The sequence below is a fragment of the Panthera onca genome, chromosome B4, assembly GCF_046562875.1.
Source record: "Panthera onca isolate mPanOnc1 chromosome B4, mPanOnc1 haplotype 2, whole genome shotgun sequence".
In the NCBI taxonomy this organism is placed as follows: Eukaryota; Metazoa; Chordata; class Mammalia; order Carnivora; family Felidae; genus Panthera; species Panthera onca.
This window is the reverse complement of record NC_138345.1, coordinates 141252804-141274965: the sequence shown is the minus strand read 5'-3', so window position 1 is coordinate 141274965 and position 22162 is coordinate 141252804. Positions and strand designations below refer to the sequence as shown.

The 22162-nt window shown below is 61.0% G+C and overlaps 2 protein-coding genes across 10 annotated transcripts in view; one reads left to right on the top strand and one right to left on the bottom strand.

The window, feature by feature from the left end:
• The window catches only part of SBF1 (SET binding factor 1), a 30312-nt gene extending 15397 nt beyond the window's left edge, over window positions 1–14915 (top strand). For 2 of the 3 annotated variants that reach the window (XM_078449234.2, XM_078449232.2), the window contains 17 exons: window positions 41–177; window positions 308–515; window positions 683–879; window positions 995–1132; window positions 4167–4244; window positions 4561–4742; window positions 4820–4999; window positions 5282–5383; window positions 5464–5649; window positions 5726–5852; window positions 5939–6069; window positions 6140–6370; window positions 10894–11001; window positions 11090–11301; window positions 11985–12072; window positions 12174–12305; window positions 12393–14915. In XM_078449234.2, coding sequence (XP_078305360.1) covers window positions 41–177; window positions 308–515; window positions 683–879; window positions 995–1132; window positions 4167–4244; window positions 4561–4742; window positions 4820–4999; window positions 5282–5383; window positions 5464–5649; window positions 5726–5852; window positions 5939–6069; window positions 6140–6370; window positions 10894–11001; window positions 11090–11301; window positions 11985–12072; window positions 12174–12305; window positions 12393–12491 — 2536 coding nt within the window. In that variant the 3' untranslated portion in view covers window positions 12492–14915. The remainder of the gene's footprint in view (window positions 1–40; window positions 178–307; window positions 516–682; window positions 880–994; window positions 1133–4166; window positions 4245–4560; window positions 4743–4819; window positions 5000–5281; window positions 5384–5463; window positions 5650–5725; window positions 5853–5938; window positions 6070–6139; window positions 6371–10893; window positions 11002–11089; window positions 11302–11984; window positions 12073–12173; window positions 12306–12392) is intronic. The other variant, XM_078449233.2, reaches the window with a different exon arrangement.
• PPP6R2 (protein phosphatase 6 regulatory subunit 2) overlaps window positions 14855–22162 on the bottom strand; it is an 80575-nt gene continuing 73267 nt past the window's right edge. For 3 of the 7 annotated variants that reach the window (XM_078449235.2, XM_078449236.1, XM_060656025.3), the window contains 11 exons: window positions 20730–20815; window positions 20256–20336; window positions 19793–19890; window positions 19306–19363; window positions 18963–19087; window positions 18623–18786; window positions 18040–18205; window positions 17866–17954; window positions 17182–17344; window positions 15103–15363; window positions 14855–15020 (listed from right to left, as the gene is read on the bottom strand). In XM_078449235.2, coding sequence (XP_078305361.1) covers window positions 14969–15020; window positions 15103–15363; window positions 17182–17344; window positions 17866–17954; window positions 18040–18205; window positions 18623–18786; window positions 18963–19087; window positions 19306–19363; window positions 19793–19890; window positions 20256–20336; window positions 20730–20815 — 1343 coding nt within the window. In that variant the 3' untranslated portion in view covers window positions 14855–14968. The remainder of the gene's footprint in view (window positions 15021–15102; window positions 15364–17181; window positions 17345–17865; window positions 17955–18039; window positions 18206–18622; window positions 18787–18962; window positions 19088–19305; window positions 19364–19792; window positions 19891–20255; window positions 20337–20729; window positions 20816–22162) is intronic. The other 4 variants (XM_078449237.1, XM_078449238.2, XM_078449239.2 and 1 more) reach the window with 4 other exon arrangements.

The following is a 22162-nucleotide window of genomic DNA, read 5'->3' as shown; positions in this document are numbered from 1 at the left end:
CCGTTCACCTCTGCTGACCCCTGTGCCCGCCCGCCCCCAGAACCCTGTCCCGGAACCTCGTGAAGAATGCCAAGAGGACCATCGGACGGCAGTACGTCACTCGGAAGAAGTACAACCCCCCGAGCTGGGAGCAGCGGGGCCAGCCGCCTCCTGATGACCAGGAGGACGAGATCTCAGGTGGCAGCACGGGAAGCCCCAGGTGGTCTGGGCGAAGACCCCCTCCCCCCCCCCCCCCCCCCCCCGACGCGGAGGGCTGGGGCCCGGGCGGTCTGTGGGTGACTTCCCCCGTGTGCCTGGCCTGCCCCAGTGTCGGAGGAGCTGGAGCCCAGCACGCTGACCCCTTCCTCGGCCCTGAAGCCCTCGGATCGCATGACCATGAGCAGCCTGGTGGAGCGGGCGTGCTGCCGGGACTACCAGCGTCTGGGGCTGGGCACGCTGAGCAGTAGCCTGAGCCGAGCCAAGTCCGAGCCCTTCCGGATCTCCCCGGTCAACCGCATGTACGCCATCTGCCGCAGGTGAGCGCGCGCCGTGCAGCCACGCGTGGCTCCTGTGCAGAAGAGGCACGTGGAGGCGGAAGGCAGGGGGCGCGGGCAGGGTGGCCCCCAGGGGGCCGTGGGACTGGGGGCCCCTGGCCGAGCATCCAGGGCTGGCCTGCCACGCTCACAAGTCTGACTCCTCGCAGCTACCCGGGGCTGCTGATCGTCCCCCAGAGCGTCCAGGACAACGCCCTGCAGCGAGTCTCCCGCTGCTACCGCCAGAACCGGTTCCCCGTGGTGTGCTGGCGCAGCGGGCGCTCCAAGGCCGTGCTGCTGCGCTCCGGGGGCCTGCACGGCAAGGGTGTCGTCGGCCTGTTCAAGGCCCAGAACGCGCCCTCTCCAGGTATCCACTCCCCCGCTGTGCGTCGCTGTGCGTGCGTGCGTGCGTGCGTGGGGCTGGGCCCTCCACCCCGCCCCGCCCTGCCTGGCTCCAGCTCCTCCTCCTCCTCTTCCCACAGGCCAGTCCCAGGCGGACTCGGGCAGCTTAGAGCAGGAGAAGTACCTGCAGGCCGTGGTCAGCTCCATGCCCCGCTACGCAGACGCGTCAGGGCGCAATACCCTCAGCGGCTTCTCCTCCACCCATGTGGGCAGCCACGGTGAGGGGTGCCTGAAGGTGGGAGGGCTTCCGGGAGATTTTGTGGTGGCACTGATGAAAGGTGGGCCGGCCAGGGGGCAGAGTGTTTGGGGCGTGGGGTCAGGTGACTGTCCTGACCCTACTTGGACCGCTCCTCTCTCCTGCCTTGGCTGAGCCCCGTGTCTTTCTTGCCCGTGGCCTGCCTCCAGAGTCTCCAGGTCACGGGACACCGCGCTTGAAACCCCCGTCTGGTCCCTCCTCCTCATTTGTCCTGTCCAGCACCCCCCCCCCCCCCCCCCCCCCCGGCACTCTGGCCCACCCTTTGTCAAAGCTGTCTGACTGCTTTATACCTTTCTTATCTGTCCTGGCTCCTCGAGCCTTGTCTGCTAGTCTCCCTGTCCCTGTCCCCACCATAGGCACTCTCAACATCCGCCCCCTGGACTCACTGCCCCCCGGTGGATCCAGGCCTTAGGACCCAGCCTGCCCTTTGTCCTATGTGGCAGGGTCTTGCTGTCACAGTGCGCAGCAGAGGCACCAGGCCTGGGAGGTTGGGGCACAGGCTCGGGGACTACCAGTGGACCCTGCCTCTCACCATTGGGCATCGGGGCACCGGTGTGGGGTGGCCCCAGAGATGCTCAGTGATGCAGGAGCACGTGCTGCTGCTCATGGGGTCTGTGGCCCCTGGAGAGGGCTGGTCTGACCTCCTGGGGACAAGCGGGGACCTTGCTGGGGAGGTGAGTCATGTTTGTGCTGGGTTCTAGAAGAGGCTTTCAGATGGGAGAGCACACTGATGGGGGCCTGGAGGGCACGTGGCCCCCGTTCTGTAAGGGGAGGAGGGTGTGTCAGAACAGAGGCGGTCTCGTCCTCCAGGGCCCTTGCTCCACGGCAGTCACTTCGGTATCCCGCTTGCCCCTTAGCTGACCCCATCTGCCTCTCCCTGACCCCATCCTCCCCCTCATCTCCCCCGCCCCCTCCAGCCCATCACCCCTGTCTGACCTGACCTTCCCCCTTTTCCCCTATCCCGTCTCCTCCGTGTGCCCCCATCCTCTGCTGCCCCTGTCTCCTTGCCCTGTCTCACCCCAACTGATCCCATGAGCCCATCTCCCCCGTCCTTCTGCCTGGATCCCTACGGATGCCGTGGCCCGGTCTGCCTCACCCTCTCGGTCTGGCTGATAGACACTGGGGCTCCTTGAGGGTCAGTCCTTGGACCCAGGACTCCAGCCATCACTGTCCAGACCAGGCTGAGTGTCTGTGCTTGGGGCCTGGCCCTGGATCCGTGAGGCTCCCTGAGCTGGCCTGGCCCTCAGCAGATGTGCTGACGGTGTCCACCTGGGAGGCCTGGTTGCCATGCCTGGTTTGATGCCACACCTGGAGCCGTCCTGGCTGTCGTGTGTTGAGAGGTGGTAGATGACACACGTGCGGGTTGGTGCCGATGTCACGCCGGGGTCACTTGTTGGCACGCCTGCCTAACCCCCCCCCATCCCTATTCTCGTGCTCCTCTGCATTCTTCTCTGCTGTTGCCCCAACTCCAGATGCACTGGGGTGCACGGGTGGGTTTTGGGGGCTGGCGGCACCACCCGTGGGTGGAACCTTCTGGAAGTGTACACATCCTGCTGATTCTTCCTGCTGTGCCCACTCCACGGGGCCTCACAGTGGCCCTCCCACCCCTTCCTGTGGCAAGAGGGTCTCCAGAACACACGAGGGCCTTCGCCTCTCCCTGTCGAGGCCTGAGGAGGGTCCCCGCGCAGCATCGCTCTGCACAGCACTGCCTTTGTCATCTGAGCACCAGCCTCTGTCCCTGTGTGGTCTCGGCTCCCACTACAGGGTGTTTTGCCCTCCGGCGACGTCTGTTGTGACCACTTGCTGGGCCCTGGGGCCAAGCGGGCCTGGAACAGGGGTGGCCAGGGTGCCCTTGTAGTCACTTACAGGGAGGGTCAGCCTCGGTGTCCACCGTTCTCCAGGGGCAGTCCTTGCCCCTCTCTTGTTTCTGTGCTGGGAGCTTTCCTCTCTGTAGCTGAAGTGCTTTTTGGTTTTCTAAACACAAAAGTCCTTCATCAAGTAGGTTTTATGGTTTCACCATTGTCCTGCCTTCTGCCTTCTCCAGCCGTTGTGAGTAGCACCCACAGGTGGCACCCTCCCCCCGATTCTTTGTCCCCAGTGCCTGTGTCTTCCCCTAATGTTGCCTGGGTATCTTTGTCCCCAAAGCCCACTGGTGCTGCCTTCTGGTGTCCCCCTGAGTTCAGAGAATGGGTCCTCTCCCTCATTGCTCAGGGGCGTGCAGAGCCTCAGCTGTCTGTGGGCTCCAGTCCAGGCTGTGTCCGTGTCACGAGGGACACCCTGCGTCCTTCCTGCGAGCGCCATTCCTCCTGCCTGTGGTGTGGCAGCTGGTGTCATGCTTGTCTGTGGCGACTGCCATGGTGGGTACGGATGGTGCCCGGCTGCCCTCAGCGGAGGTGGGTCGGCCTGGAATGGGGCAGGGAGCAGGCTTTGGGGCCCAGGGCACCGTGGAGCTTCCTCATCTGGGCTCCCTGTGCCCCCTGGCCGGGCCATCCCAGCCTATAAGCCTGGGGCCTGGCTCTCGGGCAGGTGACACTACTGAGCATGCGCCGCCCCCGGGGCTCAGCCCTGCCTCTGTCCTTGGATGAACTGGCCTCCATGGCTCTGGGCTGGGAGCTCCGAGGCTCCAGGCCTCCTCCTCTCTAGGCTGGGCTTTATGGGCTCCTCCTGCTGGTGTGTGTTGTGAGCAGCTCTGGCCAGCGCCTGTGGGGGCCGAGGGTACAGGGATGGGCTGTGGACGAGACACTGGAAGGAGAGCCCAGGGGTCCCACCTCTCTTCTGATCCTACCTGCCGCTGGGCCCTCTGCTCCCTGGCCTGTCCCTGAGGGCCAAGAGAGCTCAGAGGACCTTGGCATCGGCCCTCGCTATCTCTGGGGCCCTCGGGGGTCTTGGTGGGAACCCAGCCCTCTAGCTGGTCCCTTCGGACCACAGGCCCTTCATGCTGGGCACACCCTCGGGCCTGGGGTCAGGCCTGAGCCTTTTCTCTGCTGTGCCCCCAGTGCCCAGCCCCAGAGCCAGGGTCACCACGCTGTCCAACCCCATGGCGGCCTCGGCCTCCAGACGGACCACTCCCCGAGGTACCGTACTGGCCACACAGGCTGGCTCCCCCACACCTGGCACTGATGACCCCCGTGTGACTGAGCAGTCGTGGGCACTAACGTCCCCCCACATCTGGCACTAACAGCCCCTGTGACCGATCAGCATAACCCAGCCCTCCTCAGCCCAGGGCACTAACAGCCTGAGGCCCCGAGTCCCACCCCAGCACTTGACCCTAACACAGACACAGGTCCATCTGGGGTCCCGTCGGCCTCCCCTGCCGTGCCCGGGGAGCTCAGCCTCAGGTTAAGTGGTGCTCCAGGCCCACTCAGGCACTCATCTGGTTTCTTTGCACAGGTAAATGGGGCAGTGTCCGGGCCAGCGGGCGCAGCGGCGGGCTCGGCGTTGATGTGGGCTCCCGGCTGGCAGGCAGAGACATGCTGACCCCTCCCCAGGCTAATGGGGCCCCCCCTGACCCAGGCTTTCTGCGGCCTCAGCGTGCAGCCCTCTACATCATTGGGGACAAAGCCCAGCTCAAGGTGACCGGGGTGGAGGCACAGGGCCAGGCAGGGGCACAGGCCCCCGGGCGCATCTCACCATAGCTGGCCTTCTTCAGGGCGTGCGGCCAGATCCCTTGCAGCAGTGGGAGCTGGTGCCCATCGAGGTGTTTGAGGCACGGCAGGTGAAGGCCAGCTTCAAAAAGCTGCTGAAGGCATGTGTCCCCGGCTGCCCTGCCGCCGAGCCCGGCCCTGCCTCCTTCCTACGCTCGCTGGAGGACTCGGAGTGGTTGACCCAGGTCTCTGAGCCCTGCCCCCGCTGTGGCCGGGGTCGGGGGGGGGGGGGTGGGGGGGGGTGGCGTGGGGGTGCCTGTTCATCCAGAGCCAAGGGCAGATGGGGTTTGGCTCGCTCTTCTGACGGTGTTGGGCCCTGGGAGGGGGTGATGGACACGTCCCACTGGGGTGGTGGTGCCGTCTGCTGGAGGGAGGCCGCGAGGGGCCGGGCACCTCCAGGACGGGGAGTGTCTCCCAGGCCTGCGCGTGGGCCTCGGGAGGTGCTGAGGGGCCGCCCGTCCGTGCAGATCCACAAGCTGCTGCAGGTCTCGGTGCTGGTGGTGGAGCTCCTCGACTCGGGCTCCTCCGTCCTGGTGAGCCTGGAGGACGGCTGGGACATCACCACCCAGGTGCGTGCTGGGCGCCGGGGCCAGCCGGGACCAGGTCCCCCGGACGGACGCCCTCCTGACAGGCAGGCCGGTGCCGGCAGGTGGTGTCTCTGGTGCAGCTGCTGTCAGATCCCTTCTACCGCACCCTGGAGGGCTTCCGCCTGCTGGTGGAGAAGGAGTGGCTGTCGTTCGGCCATCGCTTCAGCCACCGCGGGGCCCACACCCTGGCTGGGCAGAGCAGCGGCCTCACGCCCGTCTTCCTGCAGTTCCTGGACTGTGTGCACCAGGTAAGCGGGTGGCCGCGTGTGGGCGCCACGCCTGCCGGCCCCTGGCGCCTGACCCCTGACCCATCGCCTCACGCAGGTCTACCTGCAGTTCCCCATGGAGTTCGAGTTCAGCCCCTTCTACCTCAAGTTCCTTGGCTACCACCACGCGTCCCGCCGCTTCAGGACCTTTCTGCTCGATTCGGACTACGAGCGCATCGAGCTGGGTATGGGGCAGGGCTGGGCCTCGGGGCGCGGCTGGGCGGCTGGGGCTGGCCTGGTGGGCGGCCGGGGCTCAGCGCTGCCCCTGCAGGGCTGCTGTACGAGGAGAAGGGAGAGCGCAGGGGCCAGCAGGCGTGCAGGTCCGTGTGGGAGTACGTGGACCGGCTGAGCAAGAGGACGCCTGTGTTCTACAACTACATGTACGCGCCCGAGGACACAGAGGTGAGCCGGCGTCTGGTAGGGGCGGGTGGGCGCCTTCCAGCCCAGCTCCTCACGCCGGACCCACCCCCAGGTCCTGCGGCCCTACAGCAACGTGTCCAACCTGAAGGTGTGGGACTTCTACACCGAGGAGACGCTGGCCGAGGGCCCGCCCTATGACTGGGAGCTGGCCCAGGGGCCCCCTGAGCCCCCAGAAGAAGAGCGGCCCGATGGGGGAGCCCCGCAGAGCCGGCGTCGTGTAGTGTGGCCCTGCTACGACAGCCGCCCCCGAGCCCAGCCAGATGCCATCTCGCGCCTCCTGGAGGTGTGTGCAGCCCCCTGCCCTCCCCCCACCCCACACTGGGTCGTGTCTGCGGGCACTGATGTCCAGTGGCCATTGGCCGGGACTCCTGGGTCTCAGGGCACAGCTTCTTTGCTCCGGGCCCAGGCGCTGTCTCTGATCACCTGTGCAGTCGACCCTCAGGGACCACGGGTTTTCCCAGGGACCGTTCCTGCCCTCCCTCAGACTGCTGCACCTGTTCCCTGGGTGCACCTGGCTGTTGGCCACAACCCAGGCCCAGCCTGCCCCACGCACCCCAGCGCGAGCAGTTCTTTTGGCTTCTCTCTGGCCCCGTGGGCCTGGAAGCTTGGGGTTGACGTTTAGGGTCTCTCTCGCCTTCCCCTCTGCTGTTCTCTGCCGTTGGGCCTCAGGAGTCAGGATCCCCCCAGGGCAGAGGCGCCCTGGGAGAGGGAAGAGAGCCCTGTGAGATAGGCTGTGGGGCTGTGGGTGTGAGGCCTGAGGTGTGACAGCGGGTGGCATCCAGCTGCCAGAGTGCTCCGTGGCGGGCCTCACACCCAGGACACAGGATCTGCATTCCGTTCCCGTCCACTGGCTGTGTAGCTCTGGGCAGGGGGGGTGGGAGGGTTACCTAAGCACTTTGGAGCTGGTTTCATTCTGGGAAGAGGATGTCGACTCCTGGCCGTCGGGGAGACGGTGAGGTGTGAACAAAGTAACGTATGTCAATCCAGCACCCGGCCTGGCCTAAAGGCACCTGTCACCTGGGGTTTGCGGGAACACAGGGTCATGGTTTAGTGGACAGAGGCGACCCACAAGCACAGAGAGCAGAAGAGACCCTCTTTATCTCTGACGACACTCGTGGTCTTGGAACCTGATGCGAATCGTGCTTAGCTTCCTTACAACCAGCGTCGTGTGGCCTGTCGTCGTCTATACTTTTAATTCTGACTGGTCTGTGTCTTAATGTTTAAGCTCAGTGTCTTGTACTCAGCATGCGGTGTTATTTTTATCCAATCTGACAGTTTATTGAAATTTTTAGTATCTTTACACAGCTATTGACATGGTTGGGTTGAGGCCTAACTTCTTCTTTTTTTTTTTTTCTTTTTTCTTTTTTTTTTTTTTTTAAGTAATCTCCACACCTAATGCGGGGCTTGAACTCCTGCTGTTTTTTCCCTCGTAACAATTGATCATTTTACAGTATTCGGCCACCTCCTGTGCTCCGCTTTTGAGCTGTACCTCCCTGTGTTCGTTTTCGTGGCCGTCAGCGTCCGCAGGTACAGTCTGTCTTGGGTTGGCTGTGCCACCTTCTACACGGGACGTACAGGAGTGCCGCCCGCTCACCCCCTTCTGTCCTCACGTGTTTTTCTTCTACATATGATGGAAGCACATGGTGCATACTGTGTTTTATGTAGTCAACTTTGTTTCGAAAAAAATTAGAAAATGAGGAAAAAGCCTTCTGTATTTGCTATTTCCAGTGTCGATCTGACCTGGTTTCATTTCTCTTCAGCCCAAAGAACTTCGGGCATTTCTGGTGACGCAGGTCTGCCAGTGATAGTTCCCTCAACTTCTGTTTACCTGGAAACGTCTGTGTTGTGTCTCTGTTTTGAAAGTCTCCAATGTACTTTATTTCTTCAGTCACGCCGTATTTTAATAGGTGCACAGTGCTTTTGCTTGGCATCGTTTACAGGTTGGTTCTGCAACAATCCAGTATCCCGCCAGCTGGGACAGTTACTGATCCCTCCATTCCTGTGGTTCCGTCCCTCTCTCTCTGGTCGCCGTATGCACCCGCACGGCAGAGCGGCTGCACTAGCTGACGCCGAATTACCACGTTTGCCATGGAACCAGCTGTCCATTTCTGCTGGCTCTGCCTTGCCATTGTCTGCCGGACGCTTTGACCTTGGAGACAACTTAGTGCGCTTTTGGCCAAAGAAGGGAGAGAGACATCAAGAAGCTGAGGCCAGATCTGCGGCAAGTGGCAGCCCAGCCTAGCAGAGAGCTCGGAGAAGCAAAATGGGTTTTGGCTCTGGGCCTGTTGTGTCCTTATTTTTTTATGAAGTTTTCTTTATTTATCTCTACGTCCAGCACGGGCCTCAAACTCACAACCCCCAGATCGAGTTGTGTGCTGCTCTGCCTGAGCCAGCTGGGAGCCCCTCATTTGGGGTTTTTCTGTTCATCCTGCTTGGAGCTCTTTCAGCTTTTTAGATCTGTGTGGGATGATAGTTTCCATCAAATTTAATGCATTTTAGGCTATTTTTTTTTTTTTTTTAATGTTTATTTTTGAGAGAGAGGGAGAGACAGAGACAGTGTGAGCAGGGGAGGGTCAGACAGAGAGGGAGACACAGAATCCGAAGCAGGCTCCAGGCTCCAGGCTCCAGGCTCCGAGCTGTCAGCACAGAGCCCGACGCGGGGCTCGAACCTGCGAACTGCGGAGATCATGACCTGAGCCAAAGTCAGACGCCTCAGCCACCCAGGCGCCTCAAGGCTATTATTTCTTTAAAAAGTTTTTTCTGCACCATGTCTCCCTCCTTTCCTCTGGGACTTGATTGTCCCATTGGCCCCTGAGGCTGTGTTTTGTTTTTTCCTTCTGATTTTTTTTTGTCTTTGCTATTCATTTTGAATGATTTCCACAACCCTACCTTCAAGTTCACTGCTCTCTTCTAACGTTTAGTATCTACTTACATTTAATATTCACCTAATGAATTTTTCATTTTAGATATTTTCAGCCCCAGAATTTCTATTTGCTTCTTTTTTTAAATATAGTTTCCATTCCCTGTAGAGATTCTCGTCTGCTCAACCATTGTGTCCATCTTTTACTATACATCTGAAACATATTTATAACAACTGTTTTGAATTTCTTACGTGGTAATTCCAGTACCCGTATCTTTTCTGGGTCTGTTTCTTTCAACTTTTCACCTAACTATGGACCTCATTTTCCGGCCTTTTTGTCTAATAATTTTTTTTGTAAGTTTTTTGTAATTGGGGATTCTGCATTGTTGAGGATCAGGATTATGTGGTCTTCCTTTAAAGCGTCTTGAGTTTTATTCTTGCATTCAGTTGATGAACTTGTGGGTCACTTAGATCTTTTTTTCAAGGGTTGTTCTTCGGCTTTATTAGGGCAGTTCCAGAGAAGCTCTCCTCCTAGAGTTAGAGGAGGCCGACTCAGACATGGCCTCTCCAGGGTTTCAGTTAAAGGTTTGGGATCTTCAGCGAGGGTATCCACTCTGGCTGTTGGGAATCCCCGGCATCTTCCTGCAGGTTGTGTAACCTCCAGAGTTTGGATTTAGCTCACAGCTTCCTATAACTGCTCTCTGCCAGGCCTTGTGACATCTTGCCTGGCACCTGACAGTTCACTTTGGCCAAAGGCTCCAGGAGGCCTCTGGATTTCTAGGGTTCCTGCTCTGTGTGCCGCTCCTTCCCCTCTCACATGCCACCCTGTAGACCCATGTGTGTCAGCATCCCCAAGCCCCACATCTCTGCCTCCTTAACTCAGGACGCAGTGCTCTGCTTGGGCTCCACCTCCTGGCATTCTGGCCAGGCAAAGAGCTAGAAGATTATAGGGCTCCCTGGTGTGGTCCCATCCCAGGGTTTCAGTGCTACACTGCTGACTGTCCAACATCTGTAAACGACTTCCTGTTCTTGTCCAGTTCTGTAGCTGCTCATGGCAGGAGGATTAGCCAAGGACTGAGTCACTGTGTCGTGGCTGAAAATGTTGTCACCTGGCAATGACATTCTTGCTCTTTTGAAGAGAACATAGCTTTTTTTTTTTTTTTTTTCTGGCTGGTTTTGGGATTTTCTTTTTGCTTTTTAGCCATTTTTCTCTAATATCCAGGAGTGTGTGTGTGTGTGTGTGTGTGTGTGTGTAGCTTATCTCGTTTGGGGTTTGTAGTGCTTGGTTATTATGTTGCTTGTTGCCTCCTGCTAGTTTTGCAGAAATAGCTTTTGTTGTCTCCAAATAACTGTTTTCTTAATTTTTATTTTTTTTTAATGTTTATTTTTGAGAGAGAGATTGATTGGGGGGCGGGGGGGGGGGGGGAAGGGTTGGATCCCAAGCAGGCTCCATACTGTCTGCACAGAGCCCGCCGTGGGGCTTGAATTTATGAACCATGAGATCATGACCTGATTCGAAATCAGGAGTTGGATGCTCAACCGACTGAGCCACCCAGGTGCGCCCAAATCATGGTTTTTGCCCATCCCCCTACCCTTAACCCACTTAGTGCTCCAGTCTGTCACTTCACTTTCCTGTTCTCCATGATTATGTCTTTTCATGTTTCAGTCTGGATATTGTTTTTTGATTTTTTTTTTTTAACGTTTGTTTATTATTGACAGAGACAGAGCATGAGTGGGGGGAGGGGCAGGGAGAGAGGGAGACACAGAACCTGAAACAGGCTCCAGGCTCTGAGCGGTCAGCACACAGCCCGACGCAGGGCTCGAACTCACGGACAGCGAGATCATGACCCGGGCTGAAGTCAGACGCTCAACCGACTGAGCTACCCAGGCGCCCCCAGTCTGGATATTTTCTTCTGAATAATTTTAGTTCTCCAACTCTCCCCCAGGAGCTACAGCGGCTGGAGACGGAGCTGGGGCGACCCCCTGAGCGCTGGAAGGACACCTGGGACCGGGTGAAGGCTGCACAGCGCCTGGAAGGCCGGCCAGATGGACGTGTGAGTGGGCGTGGGTGGCCAGGGTGAGCTTGCTGTCAGGACAAGTGGAGGCCACCGGCCCTGACACAGGCCCTCTTCCTGCCCCCAGGGCACCCCCAGCTCCCTGCTGGTGTCCAGCGTGCCCCACCACCGCCGCTCGCTAGGTGTGTACCTGCAGGAGGGGCCTGTGGGCTCCACTCTGAGCCTCAGCCTGGACAGCGACCAGAGCAGCGGCTCAACGGCATCCGGCTCCCGGCAGGCCGCCCGCCGCAGCACCAGCACCTTGTACAGCCAGTTCCAGACAGCTGAGAGTGAGAACAGGTGTGAGCACACCTCCCACCTCCCGCGTCAGCGTGGGGTCCTCCGCGCTGGGGGCTCTGGGTGCTGGACAGCTCTCAGATTGGGGGTGGGAGCCCCTGGGGAACTGTAGCCCTTTCTTAGGTGGATCTGTGGGGGGCGCCGTAACAGTGGCCGAGCACAAGCTGACAGTTGCTAGGGAAAAGCGGGAGGGCTTAGAAGGGGTTTGGGCCATAGAACCAGTCAGTGAGCACAGCTGAGCCATGGCGGCTGCAGAGGAGCAGAGGGGCAGCGGCTGTGGGGCACCTGTGAGGGTAGGCAAGGTACCGGGTGAGGTTGGGGCCTGGCAGACCGCATCCTACTTTCCAGGCCTGGAGAGGGGGGCCCTGTTGCTACAGTTACCTCCCCAGACCTACCTGCTACATGTGGGGCTGCTGCTCTGAGGTCCTGATGCGGGACCCTCTCTGGTGTCGGTCATGCCAGAGGTGAGGGGTGGGGGGCTGCTTTTCCATCTCCTTACTAGGAACAAACCCAAGGCTGCTTCGTGGCCTTCCTGGCCAGTCCAGCCTTGGGGCTCTTTGGGGGCAGGAGCCTTGGGTCTTGCTTCTGGGGCTGGTCTGGTTCGAGGGTTGGGGTGGGAACTGCTAGTGTCTGGGCTTGTCCAGGCCCTCATGGCCAGCCAGTCCCTGGTTCTGCTGTGAATTCAGGTCCTACGAGGGTACCCTGTACAAGAAGGGGGCCTTCATGAAGCCCTGGAAGGCCCGCTGGTTCGTTCTGGACAAGACCAAGCACCAGGTGAGTGGTCGGTGGGCTGGAGGGGGGCGGAAAGAGGTTAGCAGTTCGGGAGAGGGAGGGGCTGTGCCCTGACTTCCTGCTCTCCCCACCCCACCCCTCAGCTCCGCTACTATGACCACCGTGTGGATACGGAGTGCAAGGGTGTCATCGATCTGGCCGAAGTGGAAGCAGTGGCTCCTGGCACTCCTACCATGGGGGCCCCCAAGACCGTGGACGAGAAAGCCTTCTTTGACGTGAGCTGTGGCCAGGGCCCAGGGATGGCGGGGGGCGGGGTGCTCTGTGGGGGTGGGACTGTGGAGTCAGCAACCCGCCATCCCCAGGTGAAGACGACGCGTCGCGTTTACAACTTCTGTGCCCAGGACGTGCCCTCAGCCCAGCAGTGGGTGGACCAGATCCAGAGCTGCCTGTCGGATGCCTGAGCCCAGCTCTGCCCCGGCTGCTCTGCGTCCAGTCGTTAGAGACCACTAGGGGTGGGCAGGGCCCCCCGGCCATGTTTACAGCCCCCACCCTCGACAGTATTGAGGTCCCGCCCCCAAACTTATGTGTACAGTCCCTGCCAGCTCCCGCCCCCTGCCCGCCCCCGCCCACCTGGCCAGCTCTAACTTATTTTGGAGTTATGGGTGAGCGCCGGCCGGGAGGCGGCCATGGTACAGCCCTTGCGGCGGGCCTGTAAATAGACCGCTCCTGCCCAGCCCCCCTGCCCGTCAGCGTGCTGGTCCCAGCTGGCCAACCGCAGGCACCCTGTTCCTAGAACCAGAGTCTATAAAGAGAGAAACTAACACCACCACATGCCTGTGTGTCCTCGCCCTGCCCAGAGCACCGCCACCCGCCACCCACTCGGTCCAGGACCCAGGGCCACCGTGTGGGGGCCGAGTTCTGCTGCTAGGGAATCCATGGCCCTGGGGGTGGAGGCAGCTTCATCAGGGCCTAGCTTGGTGCCCAGTCACCCTCAGGGGTGGCCTTGGGGCTGGCACAGCCGAAGAGAAAGACACCTCCCCCGTCCCCACCCAAGCAGCCCTCAGACAGAAGGTGGCCATCTAGAGGTGTGACGTGAGGAGGGCAGGAGTTCACTAAGGGGAGCTGGTATCGGCCATTTGTGTGGCCCCCAGAAGGCTGTCCGGAGAGCAGAGTCAGAATGGCTGGAGGATGGGTGGCTGAGATTTGTTTGTTCCCTGATCAGATGAGAGTCGATGGGAGGGAATCTGGGAGGGAGATCCTGAGGAGTGGGGGGCTCCTTATGTTTGGGGGGTGGGGGCTCTGGGAAGTTTGCTCCAGATGCCTGCCCACCCCCTTCCCTGCACCCTGGCCTCTGTCCGGGGCATGATGGGTGCCACTGTGATCACTCTCCTCCTTCCCCACACAAACGTGAGTCCCACCGGGACCAGAGCCCTACCTGTACCAGGTGCCTGTCAGGTGGGGTGTGTGGGATCGGGGTGTAGGTGTCACATAAGCCAAGAACATTCCACGGTGGTCTGGGACGGTGGTGAGTCAGATTCCCAGCCAGAGGGGCTGGTGGTGTGGAGGGGCCTGACAGGTGGTAGGTAGCACCTGTCAGGTGGGAGGTGAGCAGGTGTGGACACAGGCACAGGAAGGACCCACTGGTGGTATCAGGTGAGTTGTGAGGAGAGCCCCCGGGTTCTCTCTGGGTCACATAGTGGATAGCTGTTGGACTAAGGTTCCCAACACCCAGGAGATCCACACCTGGGGTCCTGTGCCTGCCTGATTTCACACGGAGGCTGTCTCAAGAGAGGAGGTCAGAAGTCACCAAAGCAGGGGCCACAGGGCGAGGTCAGCGCAGGACCACAGCTGCTTAGGAGGAATGGAGGCACTGATGAGTACACAGACCCACATCCAGGCCCTCCGTGACCAGGGAGGCCCTGCTGGCTGCCCCTGCTGCCTGGCTGGTGAGGACCAGGTGGCCCTTGGGTCGGCTGTAGGCAGAGCCTGTTTTACAAAGAAAAAAAGCTCTCAACTTGCATCAGTTCTGAGACACTACTGCCAACGCGGGGCGGAGGCAGCAGTGACCCCCCCTGCTGCCGGCCAGGCTAGGGCTCCAGGGCCTACGGCTGAACAACACACAGGTTTGTCAGTAAGAATAATAACACAGCTTTTATTGGGAGTTGGGGGTCTCGGGTGCCCTGTCAGATTATCAGAACATTAAAAATGGACTCAACATAAAATAATCCTGCAGACCCCTCCAGGACAGCATGGCCTGGCCCTGCCCTCCCCGACAGGTGCACCACCCCCCCCCCCCCCCCACCCCACCTGGCATCGCCGAAGCCAGTCTCTGCACCCCCCGTGCCCCTATCCTGCACGCCCATGGCCAGCCCCTGCCAGGTGCCCCAACTGCCCACCGGGCCGTGAGGGTCTTATTTTAAGGCAGTCAAATTTCGCAGCCTGGCTCAAGGCCGGCTCCCAGGGCCACTGGGCAGCTAAGACCCTGTCTGGCCAGTCCAGCTCCAGACCCACATTTGTCCCCAGAGCCAGGGAGACCCTTCGTTGTGGCTGGACACAAAAGTGCAAACACGTGGCTCTTTCCTGCGTTTGTTTAAAAAAAATAATAATCAGTAAAAACCGAGGCTTAGAGCCTGTGACGTCCATGCCCGTCGTGGCCCCCAGTCCGCACGGTGTCTTGGGGCTCTGGCCCCTGGCTCCCGCCGGCAGAGCGCACATCTGAGGCCTTATTGCTGTGCGCGGAGCTGGACTCGCTGGACTCGAGGCCCACGTGGGGTCAGGCAGGAGAGACGCAGGCTGGGCTGTCCAACTGGTTCCAACTGCCAGCTTTACCAATGCAGCATTTATTTTAAAATAAAATTAAATTAAACTAAAAAAGACAAATTGCATCACCAGGTAGTTTTCTCGATTAAGGGCGCGCCACGGCTGGGCAGCAGCAGCATCACACGGGGCCGTTCAAGGTGGCTCCTGCAGGTGGTGGTGCGTCCATCTTCCTGCGGGAAGACGAGTGGGGGGTTAGAGCCCTTGGTCCCAAGGGTCCCGTCCGGTCCCCTTCCCCCAGCCTGACCGGCTCACCTGTCTTTTGTCGCTGTCCCCAGGATGGCTGCTGTGCACGTGGATGGGGCTGCAGCGGTGATGGCCGCTACGGGCCCTGTTGGAACCGCCCCGCTCAACACCGGAGCAACTGGCAGGGCAGCTGGGGCGGGGCTGGCCTTGCCCGGCGCCGTGGTGGCCGCCACAGCAGCCTCAGGGGGGACAGCCACAGCTGGGGGGAAGGTTGCTTCTGCAGGTGCAGGGGAGGTGGGGTCTGACAGCGTGCTGGCGGTGCACTCAGCCCTGTACGGCAGACACAGGCTCCAGTTACCTGGGCTCTGGGTTCCAGTGTGGTTCTGCGCCACCACCCCCACCCCCCCCCCCCCACCACCACCCAAGTTCCACAAACACCAGAGATCACCTGCCTGTCCACCGAGACCTCAGACCTTCCAGGTAGTGCTTGCCCTGAGCTGGTCTCTCTCCAGACAGCTCCCCACCCCCCACCCCCCACCCCGGTATGCAACATGCTCCCCTCAATACTTCCAGCGACCCTCACTAACTGCACCACACCCAGCCCACTTGAGAGAGCCCATGGGGGGCGCCTGGGTGGCTCAGTCGGCTGAGCGTCTGACTTCGGCTCAGGTCATGATCTCACAGTTTGTGAGTTCAAGCCAGGCTCTGTGCGGACAGCTCAGAGTCTGGAGCCTACTTCAGATTCTGTGTCTCTGCCTCTCTCTACCCCTCCCCTGCTCACTCTCTGTGTCTGTCTCTCAATAATAAATAAATGTTAAAAAAAATTTTTTAAAGGCAGCCCATGGGCCATGTGCCCAGAAATGGTCCCTCCTGTAACTGGAAAGGTCAAGAACCAGTGGCCTCAGGACACCAGCCCCAGTGCCGGGCTCTGGTCTTTACAGCCCTTCTTGCCGCAGCCCAGGAGAGCGAGCCCATGGCTCCTCCATTCAGCCCACACCTGCCCAGTGCTTGCTTCAATTACGTATAAGGTCAGCTCCAACCGTACAAGGACCCCTGGGAGCTGGTGAGGGTGGGGGAGCCACGGGCAGCATAAGAAACGCCCTACATTAAAGCCTGGTGACCAGGTGTTGGCCTAGGTGGGCACAGCCTGAGGGCTCACCCACAGGCAGGCTGGGACCAGAGTCCTGCAGGCAGCTCCGGAAATGGCCCACTTGCTTTCAGAACATAATTTGCTTCTCAGAGCAAAGCTGGTTTTTAGGCAGGGAAGTTAGGAAAAGAGGAAGAGGCTTTGAGACTTGCAATGATTCTGCACTTTGAGAAGGTATTAAACCCATTCAAGAACCACGTATGCCTTTAACCCAAGGATCACCACTCAGGGGCCTGGGGCCCTGCCTCCTTGCCTGGCCCCGCTGGCTCCTAGCTGTGCCCCCTGAGGGACAGGCCTTATTGTCTGGGGTCCTGAGAACGAGCATGCTGTGAGCCAGAGCTGGACCGCCACCAATGGGATGGACTGAGCCCCAAACCTGCGGGACCACCAGGGCTGGGGCAGCGGGCTGGGGGGTAGGGGGAAGGAGACTCCACGGCTGTTCCCACTGTCACACATCTGGTCCTTGTCCTCTCCTGCTGGGGGACTGCCCCCCCCCCCCTCGCCCCTGTAAACTTCAGCTCCACCATCCTTCTCTTTCAAGTGCCCCACTGGCCCCCAGTTCCCTATTTTCACAGCTCCTTATGCAGCTTGCCTCCCCACCGTGCCCAGCCAGGAGGGGTCTGTCCATCCAATGACGGATCCCAAAGGCCTGGGCCTTCCTGTGGGTGAAGGAGGGATGTGTGCAGGGGAGCTTGCAGGGAGGATGCCCCCAGTCAGGACTCCTGTGACCCAAGGACGTCCTCAGAGACCCTCCCTCCTGCCTGAGAGGCCACGGCCCCTCCCCACCATCTGGGGCAGCCCCATCCCCAAGTCCCCAAGGCGGGACATTCAGCCCCTGTGCTCTCCCTGTGTGAAGAAAGCATCCCTGACCCCGAGCTTCCACTTAGACGAACAGGCATCCCTACCCCCCCCCCACCCCCCAAAAGTCAGCATCCTCAGGGTCACAGGGCCAGCAGGGCATTAGGTGAGCAGAGTGCTGGGGACCTAGGGACCCTGCACACCTGGGGACTGACGCAGGCAGCAGGGGGGTCTCCCGGCTGGGACCCATGCTGACAGTCTCCAAGGCACCTGCCATCTTCTGCTCATCCTCAGTGTTGTCGGAAACCACTGGGGGGGCCTTCCTGGTGACACACGCGTTCCAGGCACATGGGGAAGCTGGGCCTACTACAGGATAGGGAGCTGAGGACGGAGGGGCCGCAGGGCGCGGTCTCAGGGTCCTTAAGCCCACACGTGCATCTGTGTATTTACAGGAACTGTACAAAGGGGCTCTCCTCCCCCAGGCCAGGAGGGCCCCCACTTAGCCCTGTGACTTCTAACTCCCTCTCGGTGTGGCTCTGACACCCTGTGGAGCTTCCAAGCCTGTCTGATGAGGGGCACAGGGTCAAGGACCTTGAACAGGCCCCATAACGGCCACTGAGGTGGCACAGTGCACTCAGGTGACCTGCATGGAGAAAGCAAGGCCTGGGGAGACTGGCCTGGGTTGGGAAGGCCCTCACTGTCCGCCAGAGGCCCTGGCAGCACAGATGGGTGCAGGCCAGTGACATGCACACCCCGAGGGCTACCCGCCCTATGCCTGGGCCCTCTGGGAGATGTGCAAACCCCAGTATCACCAGGGGGACAGGGAGCCACAGTGGGGTCTTGGCTACATCCTCCCACTGCCTGTGCTCAGAGCCCCTCCTACTCACGGGTCCTCTCTGGGCCCTGGGTCAGGCTATCCTGGGCACCGCCGTGGCCCGTGTCCACCGGGGAGCTGCACCTGGGCCCCGACTCGGAGCTGTGGAAGGCAAGGCTGAGCCCCGGCCAGGGAGATGCCACCCCCAGAGGCAGATGGGGTGACCTCCTGGCCCGCCCCACCTCACCAGCAGAAAGGCTGGAAGTCGGTGAACTTGGCCCAGCCTTTTTCCTCCAAAGCCGAAGGGCTGGGAGTGCTGGATGCCCACACGCCGGAACCCACATCCACCGCCACTCCTGGAACCGGCACTGGCGAGTTCACCGTCTCCTCAAATACTGCCCACGAGGCGCCTGCTGGGGGGAGACACAGCCGTCCAGGCAGCCCTGACCCACAGGTGAGCCCCACCTGCCTTCACAGCCCTGGGGCTCCGCAAGAAGTGCCGCAGGGCATGCCTTCCCCGACAAGACCAGTGGACACCGGCCGGCCACCAGCCATGGCAATGTGGCAGAGTGACCTCGACAGGGGGCAGGGGGGCAGCCAAGATCTGGGCCAAAGCATCTGCTACCAATCCTGCATTGGCACAGCCGGGGGTTGTGGGGATACTGCTGCCTTCTGGAGCATCACCTGCAAGCTTGGGCACAGAGTCTGCAGACAACAGACAGCAGGCCCACGGCAGAACACCCCCCACCACCACCACCATGCACAGGCCAGGGCCTGTGTCCCTGCCCAAGTCCCCTGCCCAGCCTGAACCCTGTGTCCCCAGCATCTACCTTCTGAGCCACCCTCCAAGCGAGGACCTTCCTTCTGGGCTGAGGCCAGAGGGGCACCTGCCAGAGCCACATCCTTGTCTGCTTCCAAGCCCTCCTTCCTGTCCTGGCCTCCACGCTCCAGGCCATTCTTTGAGCAGCTCTCTGAGGTGTGAGGGCCCCCAAACCTGGGGAAAGACACATGGTCAGAGCAGCCACCAGCCAGCACCAACATGGGGTGCCCCAGAGTGTCCCCTCTTGTGCACCCAGAACATCGTGGCTGGCGTGGGGCTGGGAGTGCACACACAGCCTTCTGGGACCTCTCTGCCTCAGGAGGCTGGAGGAGGACAGGTGGGCCTCACACCTGGCTCTAGCCGTCACTCGGGCAGTGCAGTGCGTCTCCTTGTCCTCCCAGATGTCATCCTCCTCATCATCGTCAAAAGGCTGGATGTGGTCACTGCAGCAGGCCTCAAACAGAGCTGCACTGGGCTGCAGGCAACATCACCCACATAGTGGCAATGGCTCCGGGAGGGGCTGAGCCAGACAGGGGGGGCATGGGATGGGGGGTTGGGCTCCCAGAGGGGCTGAGTCAGACAGGGGGATCCCAGGATGGGGGGCTTGGCTCCACAAAGCAGCCCTGTGTCCCCATACTGCCCACCCAGCAGTGTCCCCATCCACTTCTAATGAGCATGGAGCTGTGGACTCACACTGTCCTCGTCAGCATCGATGCTGAAGTTTATCTCAGCAATCCTGTCGAAGGGAGCACTGCAGCAACAAGGGACATGGTCAGCATGGGGCCACCTGGGGCTTGTCCTGCAACCATCCATGCCCTGATGCCCCGGGGACATCCACCTGTCCCCTTGAGTGTAAGTAAATGGGGGCCTCGGACAAAGGGGGCAGCTCTCCGTCCTGCCTCCCTCCTCACACTCACTCGTTTTCCACCCAGGCCCCTCTGTCCCTGGTCTGCACGGTGACAATCTGCCTCCCCAGAGGGTGTTGCAGCCCAGCCCCTCCTGCAGGCCTGGAACCTGGTCACAATGGGCAGAACCCAGCTCCTTTCCAAGAGGGACAAGGTGGTGGGAGATGGTGAAGGCTCAAATGTGGGATGTGGTGACAGGAGGGAGGCACCCAGGTGACAGGATCCCAGGTGGGGTGGACATGGTTTAGGGGCCAGAGAGCATGATGGGAGCTCACTTGACACTGTCATCCTGGTCTGCAAACTCCTCGTCATTGAAGCCAAACTGATCCACAAAGGTGGCTGTCATCTGCTGGACCTGGTACTCGGAGAAAGCCTGGCGGGGAGGGGGGCGCAAGGCGGCCTCAGACGGAGCTGCTCCCGGAAAAGCTCACTCTGCTGCTTCACGGGGTCCTCCCAACCGGATGACATGCACGCAGGGTCGCGTCCAAAGAGCCTCGTTTACTTTAAAGGTCATCCACCGGGTCCCCAAGGGTCTCATCGATGTGGCTCTGGGGGTTCCCCCCTCATTAAGGGGCGAGGGTGCTGCACGTCTGGCCCCTCCCCTGCTCGAGCCTGGTGCGTGGGGACAAGCACACTCCCCTGGGCTGTTTCCCGCAGCAGCCTGGCAACGCCCTGGAGACTGAGCGCTGCCAAGGGCGGGAAGGGCTGCCTGAGCTTGTGCAGAGCGGCCACACGCACCTGCTGCAGGGACAGCTCATTAGGGAAAACGCCCTCCATGTCCTCATCCTCACTCGAGGGGTGAAGGTGGTGGGTGCTTACCTGAAACAGCCAGAGTGGGTGGACGTGAGCCCCCGGGGCTGCTGCCCCCTCGCCCCTCCCCTTGGTGTAGGGCACACCAGGCCTCGGGAATCAGGAGCCCTCGAGAACACACTAGGGCTCCTGAGGGGACAGGGAAGGGTCAAGGGGCCAGGCCGGCTCTGCTGAGGCTTTAGGGGGCCACTGGGGCCCGAGGCAGGCCAAGTCGGTGTTCAGGACACAGAGGCAGAGACCACTGCACGCATTCAGGGCCGTGTGGACGGACGGACACACACACACACACACACACCCACCCCACACCACACCACCCCCCCACCCCCCGCCGCACCACCGGACAGGAAGGCATGGCCGCAGCACCAACGGATGCCGTGCCACGGGAACAGCTGAGCCCCTCACCAGGTCCACAGCGTTCCTGCGGTTGGTCTCCGCCAGTGTCTCCTCCACGAAGTTCTCCCAGCGCCCACGGCAGTCCGCAGGGAGCCCTGCAAGGGAGCACCATTGCTTAGCCCTGGGACAGCGCCACTGTGCTCAGGCATGGAGGGCCCAGAGGGGACGCCTGAGGGCCACCGGAAGGCAGGCCTAGGCGGCCAGGGGTCCTGCAGGACCTCGAAGGCGCTCACAGGAGAGGGCCTGAGCTCAGCGGGCATCTTGGCACACAAGCCGACCTCAGGAGCCCCCAGGTGCGAAGTGAGCATGGGGACCACTGCTGTGCGGATCTCCCTCTGCCGTGCGGATACCACTGCAGCTGTATCTCCCTCTCCGCCCATCCCCCCAACCCCTCAGTGCAGCCCACAGGCCTGTGGGGGCCTGTTTTCTGGAAAGGTCAGAGCCCCAGAAAGAGTCACAGTCCAGAGCAAGTGAAGACCACAGCAGAAAGCTCCTTGCTCACCTCACACACCCCAAACTGCACCCTTCCTAGGGAGCCTCCCTGGGTCCACACACCCTTGTCACAGGTGCCTGACCTCGGCCTGTTGGCCACCGACCAAGTACACTCCCCTGCTTCCATTCTGGAGGGCCACCCAGAGCTTCCTGGACTCACCCCTGGCGCTGTGCCACAGGGACCACAGCAGAGACTCCCTGAAGGGACAACCAGGCAGCCAGTGTGGCAGGCCCACCGGTCTAAACCGGCGGGGACCACACCTGCCACAGAGCTGACCTAACACTGGCAGCACAGCTTCCTCTGCTGCACGATGGGGGAGGAACCCTAGCACCCCCCTATGCTCCAGGATCACGGCACCGGTGGGGGTCCTGCCAGATGGAGTTCACTCCTTTGTGCAAACACCATCCACTGCGCCCAAGCATCCCACGTGGGGCTGAGAAGACGGTCCTGGTCACGAAACTGGTGTGAACACCGCCCCCAGGGCCTTGAGGGATCCTGTCCTCTGCCCACCTTCAGCTCCCTGGACTCACTAGTGCACTCCATCCACCTGTCCAGCCCTGACCTCCCAGTGTCTCTCAGCACGCTCTTCAGGCCGGTCTGGGCATCGTCCTCCCCAGGGGAGCCACACGGGTCCTTCTGACCTGCCCACCTTCCTGTCTGAAGCAAGACTCCTTTGGGCCCTCCCGGCTCTGCTCAGGAAGCCTGGTGGCCAGGAGTTGCAGACCACGACCAGGATGTGAGAGGGCGTGGGTGGTGGGACCCCAGGTCGGGGCAGGGGTGGCCCTGGAGTCCGAGGCAGGAGAAGCCCAGGATGGCGGATGTCTCAGGCTGAGGGCAGAGGGGAGGACTGACCAGAGGAGGGGCTGCCTCTGCTCAGGTCCGAAAACCTGTTCTTCAAGAAGAGACGCCACCTTCCCCAGCTCCCCAGACTTGTGCTAGAAAGGTCTGC